At 44.2% G+C, this 18,140-nt stretch overlaps 1 protein-coding gene across 2 annotated transcripts; it reads right to left on the reverse strand.

Annotated features, from left to right (window-relative positions):
• Positions 1-2,233: 2,233 nt before the first annotated feature.
• On the reverse strand, positions 2,234-18,134 carry Tp53 (tumor protein p53). 2 transcript variants are annotated; one of them, XM_015504433.2, is made up of 11 exons: positions 18,004-18,134; positions 8,084-8,184; positions 7,654-7,675; positions 7,293-7,565; positions 6,465-6,648; positions 6,271-6,383; positions 5,841-5,950; positions 5,379-5,515; positions 5,219-5,292; positions 3,736-3,842; positions 2,234-3,205 (listed from the first exon to the last, which is right to left on the reverse strand). In XM_015504433.2, the coding sequence occupies exons 2-11, from the start codon at positions 8,155-8,157 to the stop codon at positions 3,124-3,126; spliced, it is 1,176 nt and encodes a 391-aa protein (XP_015359919.1). In that variant the 5' UTR covers positions 8,158-8,184; positions 18,004-18,134; the 3' UTR covers positions 2,234-3,123. The 2 variants fall into 2 exon arrangements, with proteins under 2 accessions (XP_015359919.1, XP_015359920.1); XM_015504434.2 differs by having other exon boundaries at positions 17,976-18,105.
• Between the last annotated feature and the right edge of the window lie 6 nt (positions 18,135-18,140).

The raw sequence follows: 18,140 nt of genomic DNA on the forward strand, positions 1-18,140 counted from the left end.
TTTGGGCACCTGAGTTACTGAGATTAGTAAAGTTTTCTAAATTAAAAAATAGAGGGCTGGGGATATGGCTCAAGCGGTAGCACGCTCGCCAGGCATGCGTGCAGCCTGGGTTCGATCCTCAGCACCACATACAAACAAAGATGTTGTGTCCGCCGAAAACTAGAAAATAAATATTGAAAAATTCTCTCTCTCTCTCTTCTCCCTCTCTCTCTCACACTCTCTCTTTAAAAAAAAAAAAAAAATAGAATGGCGGATAGAGGGATAGTGCACACTCAAGGACCTGGTTTCAATTCCCACACTCCTCTGCCCTGCTGAAAAGAAAAAGGGACATATTGACATAAAAATGCAAACTTGGATTAGAGCCAGGAGGAAACTGTAAGATTTGATTCCAGATCTCAGTTGGATAAGGGCTTTTTCAGCTGCAGGGCAGAGTTGCCCTCAGGTCCTCACTGTTTGGTAGAGTAAGGCACAGGTGAAAACCCACTGAGTAGATGGAAAGATGATATGACTACAGCCAGAAAGAAAGATGGCAATAAGTGGAACCAGAGAGGTCTGTGACTCATGGAAGTTCACACAGCTCACTGCAGAGCTGGCCTGAAAATCAGCTCACAAAGAAGGAATCTATGGAGCCAGAACGGATTGGCTTTTTGCAGTACAACAGTAAAAAACAGCTAAGGACACAGTCTAGAGGAACATGCCAACTATGGCTAGGGTTTGATCCATGCAATTCCCAGCACAGAAAAGAAAAAAAAAGACAACTTTTCTGTTTAGCAGAAATTTGCAGAGTAGATCTTGTGTCCTTATTGCCCACATACACACAAATGGTAACTGCATGGTGAGAGCTGTATTAATTGCAGTAATAATCCTATGATATGTACATGTTGACTCCTGGGCTCAAGAGATCTTTCCACTTCAGCCTCCTGAGTGTCTGGACTGTAGGTGAGCATTAGCATGCCATGCTCAAGTGTACCTATTTTAGGGTCAATTGTACCTCCCAATAAAGCTGGAGAAAAAAGGAACAAATGCAGCTTCTAAGTGTCCTTTGCTTCTCAAGGAGTAAGAAGAACTGAGTTTCAGGAGTTCTGGTTTGCCTAGTAGGTTAGGAAAAAAGATATTAAAGTATCTGGGGCTGGGGTTGTGTATCCCAGTGGTAGAGCACTTGCCTATCATGTACAAGGCCCTGGATTTGATTCTCAGCACCACCAATGAATGAATAAAGTTATTATCCCAAAGAAGTGAAGCTGGGTCTCTTGGAAAAGCATTTGATATTCATTTCCTAGTGAGTAAGAAAAATGGTGGTGTTGAGGATGGGGTGTCTTCCTAGGTGTCTGGGACATGGGCAAGGCAAACCCCCATAGGCACTGACTTATAGGTTATATATAGATGGTGGCTCCAAGGTCTCTCTGTACCTTAGACCCCTCGCTCCACCATCAGGGAAGAGACAAGAGGCCAAGCCATATGCCTACTGACTTGTTATCCCTGTGGGCACTGGCTCAAGACACAGCCTCCAATGGGGAAAGCCTGGCCCCCAGCACCCCCCCCTTAGGAGTCAGCAGCACTAAGCAACAGGGCAGGCAGGAGATGCTGGGCTCCCCAACCCTGACTGTCCTCCCTAGCCCAAGAAGCCCTTTCAAAGGTTTTCCTGGCAGAGTGTAAAGCTTCAATTCATTCAACTGCCTGGCACCAGGCCCAGGATGAGAGGATGCTGGGAAAGCCCCAACTCTTACCTTAGCTGCCCCCAGTTCCCTGGGACCCCATGACAGGCCTCCACTGGTCTTTCTATTCATCCAGTAGCACCCACTCCCTTCCCCTTGGGGACCCAGGTACCCTGCCCCTTTTCTGTAGAGCAGATGGCTACCCGGGAGGCTTAGGCTTGCTAAATCAGACATTTAAATCCTATAATCCTTGGTGAGAGGCTGCCGAGGAGACAGCAGCCCAACCCTAGAAGCAGGGGCGGGTGAGAACTTTGTGCCAGCCCTGGCAGGAGGGGAGGAGGGACAGTTGGTTCCCAAGTTATGAATGGAGTCACCCCTCTCCCTTGTTGTCATGCAGCCCACAGACTGACCCAGTCCCCAGCCTTTGTTCCCCTCCTGGAGCCTAAGCGCTGCGCCCCCCCTCCTCAGCCCACCCATCCTGGAGACCCAGGGGGCTATCTCCCAACTTGACCTCCTTACTCATCCCTGCACCTGGGGGCCCAGGCAGCCTGTGTGGACACCCATCCACCAAACACACATGTGGTAGCAAAGTTTTATTGTAAAACAAGAAATCGATATAAAAAGGGGATATAAAATGAGAGAAAGGGTATGGGGTGACAAAGGCAGATTTGTCTTGCAGGGTGCCAACAAACAAATAAAAAAATAAAAAAAATTAAAAAACCCCCCAAAACTACAAAAACCTGACCCTGAGCATATGGGGGAAGTAAAATAGATCTTGGTGGACACAGATCCTATATAAGCCTGAGATGGAATCCTCCAGGCTGTGGGATGGGATGAGATTTCATTTCATGTGCCAAGGTTCAACAAGAGGTTGGACAGGATTTGGCCGGCCGGCAGAGACTTGGCAACTCCTTCCCTTTAACCAGCTGCTCAATCTTGGAAACCATCAACACATCGCCCTAACAGGGGCAGGAAACCAACAACCACAAGGGGGCCAAGTCCCAGCCACCTCCTAATACAAGGCAGTTCAAAGCCAGACATACGTTATTTCATTAACCCTCACAACAAACCCCGTGAGGTAGGTACGATGATCAACGTTTTATAGATGTGGGTATTGAAGTTAGGAGAAATTAAACAACTTGAAGATAGCTTTTCTGGTCAGCATGGTTGAAGAAGGGCTTCCAACCCATCGGATGGCTGGTTGTAGGTTAACCCTTACATGCAAGAACATTTTCTTCCATCTCCCACTCTTCACAGTTAAAGCTAAGCCAGTATGTCTTAGCTCTCACCTCTCCCCAAAACACCAGTGCAGGCTGACTTGAGTGAAACTCTATAGACAAGACAAATGGCAGAATTCCTAGGCATTTCTGAGGCACACCTATACTAAGCAGGGATTCAAGCACCCAAGTTCCAAAATGCTAGGGAAGGAGGGCAGGGGTGGGGGGTGGGAGACAAGAGTCAGAGGATGTCAGTCTGAATCAGGCCCCTCTCTCTTGAATATTATTTTTTTATGACGGGAGGTAGACTGCCCCTTCTTGGACTTCAGGTAGCTGTAGGGAAAACAGAAAAGGGGGTGAGGAAAGATGACGTAAGGCTGGCACAAGGGGAATTTAAATTAAGATGGTCACACCACGGGCAGATATGTTTACTGAGCACTTGGGGGGCACCTGTGTGTATCAATCCCTTCATTTTCCCCTACACCACGAGTAAACAGCATGAGAAGGGCGAGTAACAAGATCACAGAGTACCTGCTAGCACTTGGCAGGGTTGAGTGACCCCCAACTGGTTCTGCCCATCAGTTTCATAAAATTACTAGGCTCCCCATCCCTCAACCCCTCAGCTCTGAGTTAGGATTTGCCAAGATGGCAAAGAAACATCCATGCTCATCGCTAGGTTAGCGGAGCCAGAGACAGGGAGATGGTTGTATGATATAACAGGAGGAACACTAAGGAACACTGAGAAGGGACAGGACCAGTGGGATGGGATCTACTATCTTTTATCATGGAGGCAGAATTGGAATGGAGTCCTATGGTTTTCCCATCTAGTAGGGAGGGGGCAGGGCCCAGTCACAGTCACTCACCTGGGATGAGGTCTGCTCTCCCCTGGCTCCTTTTCAGCCTGGGCATCCTTGAGCTCCAGGGCCTCATTCAACTCTTGGAACATCTCAAAGCGTGCACGGCCACGGATCTGCAGCAGGGGTAAAGGGGGATGGAGAAAGTTGGGCAAAGTCACAGAACCATTTTCTAGCTGTCTTCTTTTTTGGAGGGAGGCATACTACTAGGGATTGAATCCAGGGGCACTCTAAGACTTTAGCTAGTCCCCAGCCCCTTTTTTCAAATTTTATTGAGAAAGGATCTTACTAGATTACAAGGTTGGACTTGAGCTTATAACCCTCCTACTTCAGTGTCCCAAGTCCCTGGCTCATGTTTTTTTTTTTTTTTTGGTACAAGGGACTGAACCCAGGGATACTTTACCACTGAGCTGCATCCCCAGTCCCCTTTTCATTTTTTATTGAGACAGGGTCTCACTAAGTTACTGAGGTTGGTCTCAAACTTGCTGTCTTCCTGCCTTAGCATCTCAAACCACTGGGATTACAGGCATACACCACCATGTCTGTCTTGAAACAAATTTTTTCCCCTTTTTTATAGGGCTGGAGATGGAACCCAGGGTCTCAAACATATTAGGCAAGTGCTTTACCACTGAGCTATACCCTGAGCCCAACAATTTTCCCTTTTAAAAAAATTTTTAATATTTATTTATTTATTTATTTTTAAAAGTTTTCAGCGGATACAACATCTTTGTTTGTATGTGGTGCTGAGGATTGAACCTGGGCCGCACACATACCAGGCAAGCGCGCTACCGCTTGAGCCACATCCCTAGCCCCACAATTTTCCTTTTGAAAGATGATCCTTATTAATACAGATGGTCCTGAACTTACAGTGGTTTTTTATTTTACAATGGTGCAAAAGTGATAGTAGAAAGTGGATATCAATTTTGGGTCTTTTACAGACTAGCATTATGTAATATGATACTCTTTGTCAATATGGGGCAGTGGCAGTAAGCTGCAGGTCTGTCAGACACATGACCATGACCATGATATTGTACTGTATACTGTATTGCTCACCTGTGATGTATGATAAGTTAGGTGGGTAGGTGGATTAAATGCAGTGTTGGGGATTGAACCCAGGGTTCCACACATGCTAGGCAAGCACTCTACAATCCAGCCACAACCCCAGCCCAAATGCTCTTTTGATTTGTTAATGTTTTCAGCTTACAATGGGCTTACTGGGAGGCGATTCCATCATAAGTGGAGAAGCACTATACTATAGTACAAGTATTCTCATTTTGGGTACAACCAAGGGTCACTGTCTGAGGCAGCACTATCCTCTGATGACAAATGCCCTAATTGCAGGCAAAGCAGCCAAAAGTGCTAGGCTGAAAATTTGCAATCTGATAATAACTTACTCTAAGAGTCTAGGATATGAACAGAGGAAATAGTACATCTTTTCTTCAATTCCAATTAGTACGTGCAAGAGACTATGTGTTTCTCTCAGACTTGGTACCTTAAGGGTGAAATATTCTCCATCCAGTGGTTTCTTCTTTGGCTGGGGAGAGGAGCTGGTGCCATTGGGTAGTGCTGGGGAAAAGGTGAGAAAAGAGTGAATTTTGGGCAGAACTACACCCTCTCTTCTCCGTCCACCTCTTTTTGTCCTGCCTACTTACCTCGCTTAGTACTCCCTGGTGGTGGCTCAGGGCAAGGCTCTCCTCTTTTGCGGAAATTTTCCTCCTCGGTGCGGCGGTCTCTCCCAGGACAAGCACACACGCGTACCTCGAAGCTGTTCCGTCCCAGCAGGTTACCACTGTACAGGACGAGAGAAGTAGGTGGAAGTAAGAAAACTGGGTCCTACTTGCCCTGTCTGTAAACCAGGCCCCACCTACTCCTAATTGCATTTTCCCCCTCTGGAGCCTAAGCTCCTGCTCCAGGGACACTAAGGAGAAGCCAATGGTAAGATAGATCCCCAAACCAGAGAATAGGAAGGTGAGAGAAAACAGCAGAGGAGGTCCTACTTGTGGAGGAAGGGTGAGAGTTAACAATGAGTGACAGTGTGGTAGGGGGTGGGGACAGGGACTGGCAGAGGTTGGAAAGGAGCACGCCAGTGTGAAGGGTGGCATGCGGATCTCTACCTAGAGTCTTCCAACGTGATAATGGTGAGGATGGGCCGTCGGTTCATGCCTCCCATGCAAGAGCTGTTGCACATGTAGTTGTAGTGGATGGTGGTGCACTCAGAGCCGACCTGGGAAGAACAAGATCTGTGACAGGCAGGGAGGCCTGCAGCCTCTAGAAGCTTCCGTTTCTTCACTTAAGGAAATAGGGGTAACCCTTTTCCCCCTGCAAATTTCCCAAGGTTGGGAAGACACTGAATAAGAAGCAGGCAGGCTGGGAGTGTGGCTCAGTGGTAGAACACTGGCCTAACATATGTGAGGCCCTGAGTTCTATCCCCAGTACTTAAACAAAAAAACAAAACGCAAGACAAAGTTCCCTACTTCCCCCTGAATAGCCAATGACAATCCCTTCAGTCCCCTCCTCCCAGAGACCCCAGCTGCCAAAGCAAACCTCAGGAGGTTCATAGGGCACCACTACACTGTGTCGAAAAGTGTTTCTGTCATCCAAATATTCTGCACGCAAATTTCCTTCCACTCGGATGAGATGCTGAGGAGGGGCCAGGCCTAAGAGCAATTAGGGACACATTAGAGGCTTGGGGACCCTGGGCAGACAGCTGGATCCATCTTAAGCCCCTGATCACTAACCATCACTATCAGAGCAGCGTTCGTGATGGGGACAGCGCCTCACAACTTCTGTCATGTGCTGTGACTTCTTATAGATGGCCATGGCGCGGACGCGGGTGCCAGGTGGGGGTGTTGAGTCAACCCATAGCTGCACAGGGCAGGTTTTTGCCAGCTGGCAGAATAGCTTGTTGAGAGAAGGGGAATACTGTAGAAGAAAGGAGAAGAGTTGAAGGGTGGGGACAAGCCAACAAATGAGACAAGGGAAAAAGGAGATTTAATGAACAAGCACTGCTTGGGCACCTATTAGATGTCAGGAACCACAGGGGAGGGCAGCTAGAGATAATGGAGTTAGGGTCTACATATAGGGAGTTTATTTTCTCTATTTTTTTTTTTTTTGCAATAGGGACCGAAACCAGAGGCCCTTTATTACTGAGCTATATTCCCAATACTTTTTATTTCTTTGAGACAGGGTCTTGCTAAGTTGCTAAGGCTGGCCTTGAGCATGCCATCTTCCTGCCTCAGCCTCCAAGTTGCTGGATTTACAGGTATATGACATTCCTGGCTTTTTGTTTAAGACAGGGTTTCATGGTGTTGCAAAGGCTGGCTTTGAACTCCTGGGTTCAAGGGACCTTCTGGATTCAGTCTCTCTAGTAGAAAATTCAACTTTGGGACAGAGGTCAAAGTCCACAGACTAAATGGGTAAAATGTAAATAATGTCTAAGAAGTCAGAGGCTAAAGAGGTATCTTCAAGCTCCAGACCAAAACAACAACAACAAAACAAAAACACATAGGGGAATATGACTAGGCATTGAAAGGTCATATGAAAGCCTGTTCCCCAGAGCCACTGACCGTGCACGTGACTGATTTGGCTGTCCCGGAATGAAGGAAGCCTAGACGGAAACCATAGACGCCAGGGTAGGTGTTTTGAGAAGGGACCGATGATGATAGGGGCCAAGAGGTGGCTGGTGAAGGGGCTGCCAGTGTAGAGGCCGCTGGTGTGGGGGCCTTTGGTGCAGGAGCTGCTGACATTTGAAGGGCTTCATCTGGGCCTTTGTCAAACCAGTTTTCAACGTCTTCTGAAGATAGCAGCAAATCATCCATAGGAGGGGACAATACAGGAGACTGTGGATGGACAAAAGAGGAGTCTTAAGGCTGGGTTCCCAGTCCACTAGCCCACCAAGTCCTTAGTCCCTCCAGCTCCAGTCCTTACCAGAACGTTGTTTTCAGGAAGTCTGAAAGATAAGAGCAGAAAGTCAGCACTATTGATTTTTGCTTCCCATAGGTCTCTGCTAGGGGGCTGGGGACTGGGTTGGGGAAGGCAGGCGGAGATGGTTAATCTGTGGGGGACTGGGCAGCAGGCCTGCCCTTCCCATGGGATCTACTCAGTCTGGGCATGGTGGGGAATGCGTGTAATCCCAGTGGCTTGGGAGGCGGAGGCAGGAGGATGGAGAGTTCAAAGCTAGCCTCAGCATTTTAGCCCTAAACAAATCAGTGAGACCCTGTCTCTAAATAAAATACAACAAAGGGCAGGGGATGTGGCTCAGTGGTTAAGTATCTCTGGTTCAATGCCTGGTACCATAAACAAACAAACAAACAAACAAATAAATAAATAAGCGGGGGGAAAAAAATCATCTACTCACAGGTTCCATAAGTCTGAAAATGTTTCCTGACTCAGAGGAGGCTCGATGCTGAGATCCGACTGCGGCTCCTCCATAGCAGCGTTCAGGATGCAGTCTGGCCTCTATGAGGGGAAAAGTGAGAATCAGCATAAGACACATCCAACCCTAGGCAATGGGGCCTGAGAACCTGCTATGGGAGGGGATACAGTCTGACTTCCTGGGGAGCAGGAACAGATGGGCTCCTTCTGCTTTTCTCTCAGGCTGCTCCTGACCATTCCTTGCAGCCAGCTTTTCGGTCACACAATTCTTCAGAAAAGATAACCCAAGAGGGGCCTCTAACCATCCATTACATCTACAAGCCTTCCAAAATTTGCACTCTAGTCCACTCCCTCCCTGTGGGGAAGGGCACCTCACCAACCTCCACATAGCTCCATTTCTGGGATCGCCTTTACAAATCCTGAAGAATGATCATCTCTCCTCTTGCCCATTCTGGAGACCCCCCTCCTCACCCCTCTCTACCACTTTGAGTCAACAACTACCAAGGATTCCTTCCCCTTTCCTTTCCTGGGGGCTCTAACTAGCTTGAATGTCCTTCTCTGCTCAATCAATTAGTGGTTCCCCCTACAATACTCATTTCCAACTCTAGTCCCCCTTTGGCTGTGTGGTTGGTTCCTTCCCACTGAGACCTCAATTTGTCTCACTTCCTCAGGGATGTTTCCACAGACCACTCAATCATAGCCAGCCAGCTCAACTCCACCAAGCCACCTTATTTTAATGTTTGATGCTTCTTCCTTATTTATTTCATCTGTTTACTTTAGTAGAGTATAATCACCTTTAGGGCAGGGAAGTGTTTTATTTATTATTTATTTTTGTGGTATTGAGGATTGATTGAACCTAGGGGAGCTCTATCACTGAGCTACACCCCCAGTTCTTTTTATTTTGAGATAAGTTGCTAGGCTTACAGATGTGCGTTACCATGCCTGGCACCAGGCTATCTTTCTTTTCTTATTCTTTTGGTACCAGGAATTGAACTCAGGGGCACTTGGCCACTAAGCCACATCCCCAGCCCTATTTTGTATTTTATTTAGAGACAGGGTCTCACTGCATTGCTTAGTGCCTTGCCATTACTGAGGCTGGCTTTGAACTTGCGACCATCCTGTCTCAGTCTCCCGAGCTGCTGGGATTTCAGGCATGTGCCTGGCCTTTTTCTAAAATATTTTATTAGTTATTGACGGACCTTTATGTATTTGTGGTGCTGAGAACCCAGTGCCACACACATGCTAGGCAAGCACTCTACCACTAAGTTACAATCCCAGCCCCAGGCTATCTTTCTTGATACCAAATCTCTCTTGAGCTTTGCTAAAAGAGATACTCACCAAAAATGCTCACTGTACTTTTCTTTGTGCCTTGAACTGATAAATGCCCCACAAACAAGCAGTGGCATTAATGGCAGGCTTTTCCCTAATCTTCCTTAACATTTACTTCCACCTTTATGTTGATAGAGGGTTTTCTTTCTTATGTACCTAGAGTTTGCAAAATCCTTTCACACTGTTTATCTTATCCGTCCTGATAACCACACTTGCCACTCAACAAGTGAAGAGGTTAAATGAATGAGCTTTTATCAAAAATGACCACTCAAACATTTATGAATAAGAGGCTGGGGTTGTGGCTCAGTGATAGAGTGCTTGCCTAGCACGGGCGGGGCCCTGGGTTTGATCCTCAGCACCACATAAAAATAAAATAAAGACACTGTGTCCAACTACAACTAAAAAATAAACATATTTTTTAAAAATTTTGTGAATAAGATGCTTACTATCATCAGACTTTTCTGTAAAAAGCTCTCTTCTGTAAATGGTTAAGGCACATTTTAGCTGAAAAAAGTCCTCTCAGTGAGAGGTTGGCAAAGGGTCAGATACCACAGCCCCTCAATTTGGAGTAGGGCTGAGCAGGAGCAGGGAGGAAAGAAAGAGATGGAGGTGGCCCAGGGTGTCCTATAGATCAATGATCAAAACAAGAGTCTTAGGGGAGGAGGCTCAGAAGTCCAAAGCCCTGTGTTTGATAGTGTACCCTATCTCAATTGGATTCTTCTGGCTGCTTCACTTTATAAGAATTGAGTTTTAGGCTGGGGATGAAGGTTAGTGATAAAGCACTTACCTGGCATGCTCAAGGATGTGCCTTCAATCCCTAGCACCCCTTTTTATCCCAAAGAATTCAGGTTTGTTATTTGATTTTAAAAGCAGTGAATCAAAATAGTTGTTATCTGGTTCCCATGAAGGGAAGAATCAAGTTTTACTCATTCTTATGTCTTAGTGCCAAATCAGCTAGGATCTGGGGAAACATGAACAGATAACAGTCGAGCATGCAATCCCTGGAGGTAGGCAGGCTCGGCCTGCATCCCAGGCTCACTACCTAGCAGCTGTTTAACTTTGGGAGGTTATTTAACCTTTCTGTGCTTTAGTGTCCTATGATCTGAAACACGTACCTAATTATTAAAATAGTACTTTAATTCATCATCATTTTATAAAGAGCTGAGAAAAGGAGTTGGAATATATAGCTCAGTGGTAGAATCCCCAGCATCATGAAAAAATAAATAAAACAAAGCAGAGTATTTGGCATATCATAAGAGCTCAACAACAGTTAGCTGTTAATATAACTGTCCTCTTATATTTGTTCTAATTATTATTGTTATTTTTAATATTTTCAATTGTAGATGGACACAATATCTGTTGGGAGCTGCTCTGGAAATACATGGCCTTAAGTCCTGAGCAAGAGATACTGAACAATTATTGTGCCCTTCAATAACTTGACCTTTACCTCTGCTGGGATAATGAGGTGTGGTTCCTGGAGCAGGCATTATCCGGTGGGGTTGAGTTACACTCACCTGTTCCTTTGTAATCCTACCCCTTGTCCCCCTTTTTTGGGGATAGAATGTTCTAAGAAACAGCAAAGAAGCCAACTCCAGAACATGTGTTCCCCCCTCCCCCCAGCCCCTCCTGACTTTCTCTTGCCCCCTTGTGGGAGCCTGAGGCTGGGAGGGGGGGAAGCTATCCTGAAGCTCATAGAAAAAGGTATCCTGTGTCTGTGTGGTCTTTTTGTGTGTCACCTAAATTCACATGAATGACTTTGGTTCAGTTGCGCTTGCTGGACAGGGGCAGCAAACATCTTTGTTTATTTAGTTTTTTTTTATTTTTTTTTAATGTGGGTCTAGGGATGGAAGCCAGTGCTTCACTTTTGCTGGGCAAGCTTTCTATCAGTGAGCCACAACTCCAGCCCTGTTCTAATTATTTTAGAGAGAACTTTGTGAGTTAGTGCAGCTTTTTTTTTTTTTTTTAAGTAATTGAGTTTTCAAAATACCTTTATTTTGTTTATTTTTATGTGGTGCTGAGGATTGAACCCAGGGCCTCGAACATGCTAGGTGAGCACTCTACCACTGAGCCACAACCCCAGCCCAAGTGCAGCTTTAAAAAAAAAAAAAAAATATATATATATATATGTATATGTATATGTATTTTAGGTATCAATGGACCTTTATTTTTTATTCATATGTGGTGCTGAGAATCAAACCCAGTGCCTCACACATGCTAGGTAAGTGCTCTACCACTGAGCTACAGCCTCAGCCCTAGTGCAACTTTTGTGGTACTGTTCCCACCCTGCTAATGCAAGTTCACTTTCTTAGGGAATGCTGTTCAGTAAACAAGGGGTGGGAAGTGGGGCCTTCCTGGGATGGTGGCTCAAGGTATTTGACTCCTTGGAGGAAAACAGCCTCACAGACATAGGAAGTCTCCTTGTCTCTAACACTCAGGTTGTTATTATTATTATTTTTTAATTTGTTCCAATTGGTGACAGTAGAATGCATTTTGACACATTGTACACAAATGGAGCACAACTTCTCCTTCCTCTGGCTGAACATGGTGCAGTCACACCAGTAATGTAATCATACATATATATAGGGTAACAATGTCCATTTCATTCTACTGTCCTTCCCATCCTCATACCCGCCTCCCCTCCCCTCCCCTCTGTACAATCTCCCCCCCTCATTAGGGATCAGCAGCCACTTATCAGAGAAAACATTCAGCCTTTGGTGTTTTGGATTTGGCTTATTTCATTTAGCATGATATTCTCGAGCTCCAACCATTTACCTGCAAATGCCATAATTTCATTCTTCTTTAAGGCTGAGTACAATATTCCATTGTGTATATGTACTACATTTTCTTTATCCATTCACCTCTTGAAGGTCATCTAGGTTTTTTTCTATAGCTTAGCTATTATGAATTGAGTTGCTATAAACATTGATATGGCTGTGTCACTGTAATATTCTAATCTTAAGTCCTTTCAGTATAAACTAAGGAGTGGGGTGGCTGGGTCAAATAGTATTTCCATTCCAAGTTTTTTGAGGAATATCTATACTGCTTTCCATAGTGCTTGCACTAATTTGCAGTCTCACCAGCAAGGTATGAGTGTACCCTTTCCCCTACATCCTCACCAACACTGTTGCTCATACTCTTGATAATTGCTGTTTGGACTGGAGTGAGATGAAATCTTAAGAGTAGTTTTGATTTGCATTTCTCCAATTGCTGATGATGAACACTTTTTCTTTGTTGATTGATTTTATTTCTTCTGTGAAATGTCTGTTCAGCTCCTTAGCCCATTTACTGATTGGATTGCTTTTTTAAAAAAAATTTTATTTTATTTATTTTTTTTTTGTGTGTGTGTGTGTATGTGTGTTCAGTTTTTGGAGTTCTTCTGGAGATTAGTGCTCTCTCTGAGGTACATGTGGTAAAGGTTTTCTCCCATTCTGTTGGCTCTCTCTTCATATTACTGATTGCTTCCTTTTGTTGAGAAGCTTTTTAGTTTGAGTCCATCCCATTTATTGATTCTTGATTTTACTTCTTGTGCTTCAGAGTCTGGTGAAGGAAGTCAGGTCCTAAGCCTACATGGTGGAGGCCATGATATGAACGTGTCAAGCTGAACTGGACCTACCAAATGGTTGTGATGGGGTCAGTGTTTAAGGAAATGCGGGGTGGGAAGGCAGTAAGCTCATCTGAGACCCCAAGGAGGCGCAGGGACCATTATAAGTCTTAACAGTATCAGCTGCTGTAGGCCCTATAGACTTACAGGCCTCCCTCTAAAAGCAAGCAAGGTAGGTTTCAACAACAGATGAAGGAACTGAGAGTATTAAGTCATTTACCAAGTATTAAGTATAAAGTATAAAGTATTAAGTCATTTACCAAGGTTTTTAAAGCTATAGGGCAGAACCAGGGATGTGAATCTGGGACGTCTCAAAAACTGAATAATATTTTCCTAAGTTTGCTTGCTTGCTTTTTCTTTTTTTGTTTGGTATTGGGGATTGAATCCAGGGGCACTTTACCACTAAGCAACACCCCAGCCCTTTTTATTTTTTAAAACAAATTCTTCCTAAATACTTAGGGGACTTACTAAGTTGCTTAGGCTGGCCTTAAACTTGCAATCTTCTGCCTCAGCCTCTTGAGCTGCTGTGGTTACAGGTATGCGCCACTGTGCCCAATGTTTTCCTAAGGTTTCACCAAGTCTGGTATAAGAATATCTTTCAGGGGTTGGGGATGTGGCTCAAGCGGTAACGCGCTCGCCGGGCATGCGCGGGGCGCTGGGTTCGATCCTCAGCACCACATAAAAATAAAACAAAGATGTTGTATCCACCGAAAAGTGAAAAATAAATTAAAAAAAAAAAAAAAGGATATCTTTTGGGGTTGGTGATATATCTCAGTGGCAGAGTGCTTGCCAGATAGGCCCAAGGCCCTGAATTTGATTCCTAGTAGCCCACAAAAACAAAAACAGGAAAAAACTTCTTATGGAAAAATTCAAACACATTACAAAAAGGAAAAAGAACGTACCCTCATGTATCTATCACCCAGTTTCATGAATAATCCATATGCTCCCTTTATTATCTCACCTATATTCTTAGCCACTCCGCCTAACACATGCAAAAGCCCTGGGTTCGATCCTCGGCACAACATAAAAATAAATAAAGATATTGTGTCCAACTAAAAAATAAATAAATATATAAAAGAATTGGGTCCAGGTTTTCTTCTGAAAGTAAGTTTCAGAGTGGTGTATGTGTGTGTATGTATGCACTTATTTATTTTATTTTTATTTATTTATTTTTGTATTACCAATTGTAGCCGTTGTACCCAGGGGGTGCTCTACCACTGAGCTACATCCCCAGCATTTTTTTTTTTAAACTTTATTTTTTTAGTTGTAGTTGCACACAATACCTTTATTTTATTTATTTTTATGTGGTGCTGAGGATCGAACCCAGGGTCTCACACGTACTAGGCAAGCACTTTACCACCGAGCCATATCCCCAGCCCCCGCCTTTTTAAATTCTGAGATAGGGTCTCACTAAGTTACTCAGATTGGCCTTAAACTTCAGATCTTCCTGCTTCAGCCTTATAGGCATGCATCATGGTTTTATGTTTAGATCAATTATACAACTCTATAGTCAATTCTGAATCTTACATAAACTATGAGTTGACTGCCCCCAATTGGTCCATTATAATTTGCTGCAGACTTTCCTTTTATTTTAGGAGTAGCATCCTTGTAGAAGATCATATGGCCACATTTATATATATTTTTCTCTGGACTCTATTCTGCTCACTGGTTCTTTAGTCCTGATGTAGCTTTACTGTAATCTTGAAGTCAGATAGTTAAACACCTCCAGTTTGGGGGCTGAGGATGTAGCTCACAGGAGGTCCAAGGTTCAATCCCCAGCATCTCAAAATAAATAAATAAATAAATAAATAAAAATAAGAAGACCTCCAACTCTGTACTATTTTTTTTTTTCAATTTGGAACCAGCTTGTCAATTTGTACAAACAAGACTACGAAGATTTTTATTGGGATTCATCACTACATCTTCTAATCCATCAATAGAAATCTCTCCATTATTTAAATCATTCTTCAATTCTCTAAGTGATATTTTATAGTTTTCAATGCAGAGCTTTTATCCATTTTGCTAAATTTATCCCTGAGCATGACACTGTTTTGGATGCTACTATGAAGGCTACTGTTTTTTTTTTTTAAATATATATATATTTTTTAGTTGTAGTTGGATACAATACTTTTATTTTATTGATTTATTTTTATGTGGTAATGAGGATGGAACCCAGTGCCTAGCACTCTACCTCTGAGCCCTAGCCCCAGCCCAAGGCTACTGTTTTTAGAAGTAAATACTCTGGGGGCTGGGGATGTGGCTCAAGCGGTAGCCCCCCCGGGTCGAGCCTCAGCACCACATACAAACAGGGATGTTGTATCCGCCGAAAACTAAAAAAAATAATAATAATAAAAAATTCTCTCTCTCTGTCTTAAAAAAAAAAGTAAATACTCTGCAGTATTTACTTCTTTGTTCTGGTTGATTTTTCGAATTTTCCATTTATGACTTTTTATATAAATAATCACACAGGCTGTAAATAAAAAGACTCTTTTTCTAATCATTATTTCTTTTTCTTGCCTGATTAGGACCTCCAGTACAATGCTGAAGTCATGAAAATAAAATCCTTTTCTAATTCCTTATCTTTTAAAATACCTTTATTTTATTAATTTATTTTTTATGTGGTGCTTAGGATAGAACCAAGTTCCTCAAACGTGGTAGGCAAGCACTTTTACCACTGAGCCCCAGCCCTAGTTCTTGATCTTAAGATGAAAAACATTCAGTTTTCTACCATTGAGTATCTTAATACTCAATTGTAGATGCCTTTTTAACCAAACCAAGAAAATTTTCCCTCATTAGTTCGCTCTGAGGTTTGTTTAAAATCATGAATAACTTTTGAATATTGTCAACTGCTTTTTCTGCATCTGTTGAAATCATTATAGAATTTTAATCCTGTTAACTGGTAATTTACAGATTAATTTTTGAATGGCAAAGTAACATTTCGATTCTGGGATAAACCACTCTAGGTTAGAATATATTTATTCTTTTTACACATAACCAGGTTTGATTTGCTACAATTTTGCACATCTTCTATTTTAAAAAGTTGTTGCTGCTGCCTCTACTGAACATGTACAGATCTTTTTTCTTCTCAACAATTCAGTATAACAACTATTTAAATAGCATTTACATTGTTTTAAATATTATAAGTAGTCTAGAGATAATTTAAAGCACATGTGAGAATATGCATAAGTTAAAGGAAATATACTATGCCCTTTTCTGTAAGGAATTCGAGCATCCTGGAATCAACCCCCTCCCCCACCTAGTGTGGATATCTTGGGATTACTGTACTAAATTATTCAGAGAAACTGCACACCTCTGCAGACACAGGGCTAGTTCTGAAAACTGTGGCTTTCAAAAAATATATCACACACACATATACATTAGTAAACAGCAGAAGCAGGCACAGGCATTGCTCTGAGACATCCCCGTTTTGGTCTTGGAAAGATCTTTTCATATTAAGAAGAGACTGGGATTCCGACACTCAGTTCAGCCAGAGATTGCCACAAGGCAGTTACCTGGGAGACTTTATCTGCATAACAAGACAACCCTTGCTGCAGCGCACCTCCCCCCTTCAACGTTCCACAGCATGCATTCCCTCCTTCACCCCCGCTACCAAAAGCCGAAGCTTTAGATCTATATACATAAAGTGGGCGGTAACTAGTGAAAGAAACGACCAGCCCCAAATTATGCATATAAGAGAAATTGATTTGCATGGGATTTGGAAGTGTTCCGCTACCTCCCACTGGGAAGAACTGGCTTGGACTAGGACTGCACTTAGGACCTCGGGGTGTCTCTCCGCAAGCCCTCCCCTTCCGCTTTCACGACGTTCGGTCTGCGTCCAGAATTGGAATGGCTCAGCCCAAAACCGGATGCTGGATAAATCGTGTTTCCGAAACAAACGCCCTATCATTGCACTCTTTCAAAAGCTGATTCCTGAAGGTACCTATTTCCAAAAAAACCCAGGCTTTGCCTTCTACACACACCTCCCCCCACGTCTTTCTACGCAATGGTAGCGTCCTTCTAGATTGTCGACGACCGGGGGGTGGAGTACACCATTCAAAGAGGGGGAGGGCCTGAGGTTTGTATCAAAACAAACACCCGGTCCTTTGCAAAAGCAATAAAAAGTAGTTCAGAGAAAGAATGGAAGAGGGGTAGAACAGTTTCCCTCCGCAAGAAATAGGAACCCGCGTAAAATAAATTTTCTTTCTTTCTACTTCCCTCTTACTGGGACAACAGTGAGCTCTTCCGACAAAGAGAAACCGGAAATGGTGCTGCAAGTAGCAGAAATGTAAATGTAGAGCCAAACAATAACGGGGCTGCCCGGCCTCTCAGACCTGCAGGATCCTGCCCCGTCTCGCGGGCTAACCTTTCATTTAGCACTTCCCACATCTATAGCTGATAGTCTTTAATTGGATTTTCTTCAGCTAACGGAGCCGGGCGCTCACTGGAGAGATCACTTCAGAAAGGACAAAGGTCCGGAAGTTGGGGACCTTAGCGGCTTGGGTTTCCCGATCACCCCAATTAATTTTGGAATGGAACCCGAGGTTCTTCTAGGATGTCATGGGCTCCAACATCTCAAGAAAGTCTCAAAACTAGTGCTTTGTGCATCATATTTCAGAGATTCCCAGCATCCTGCTCTAGGTAGATAGGGGCATATGGGGGGGCCAGGGGGAGGGAGTAGGCTTTTGGAAGGCTCCAGATTCCCCAAAGTCCAACCCCGTGCCCAAGTGTTCAGCTTTGAGTCTGGCTGATAGTAACATCCCCGTTATCTACACCCAAGCCTCCCAACACTGCATTTCCATGTTGATCCCGCCAGCCATTTCCCCTTACCCAGTGAAGCCCCGCTGCCCCCACCCCCCCAAACCCCGCGATTCTCTGGAGCTGCAAATACAAGCAGTCGAGAGCCCATGACTCAGAGAAGACTCATCAAGCTCAATCGAGACCTTACCCCGACCTCAGGGGAGCGTGTCACCGACCTGGGAAGCACGCTCCAAGCCCGGTCGCCAAGTTCTCCTCAGAGCCCCGCAGCTACCTGCGCCCAGAATGATGGCTCTGGACTTTTGAGGAGCTCAAAACTTTTAGCGCCAGTCTGAGCACATGGGAGGGGAAAATC

This window comes from Marmota marmota, unplaced genomic scaffold (assembly GCF_001458135.2).
Source record: "Marmota marmota marmota unplaced genomic scaffold, marMar, whole genome shotgun sequence".
NCBI lineage: Eukaryota > Metazoa > Chordata > Mammalia > Rodentia > Sciuridae > Marmota > Marmota marmota.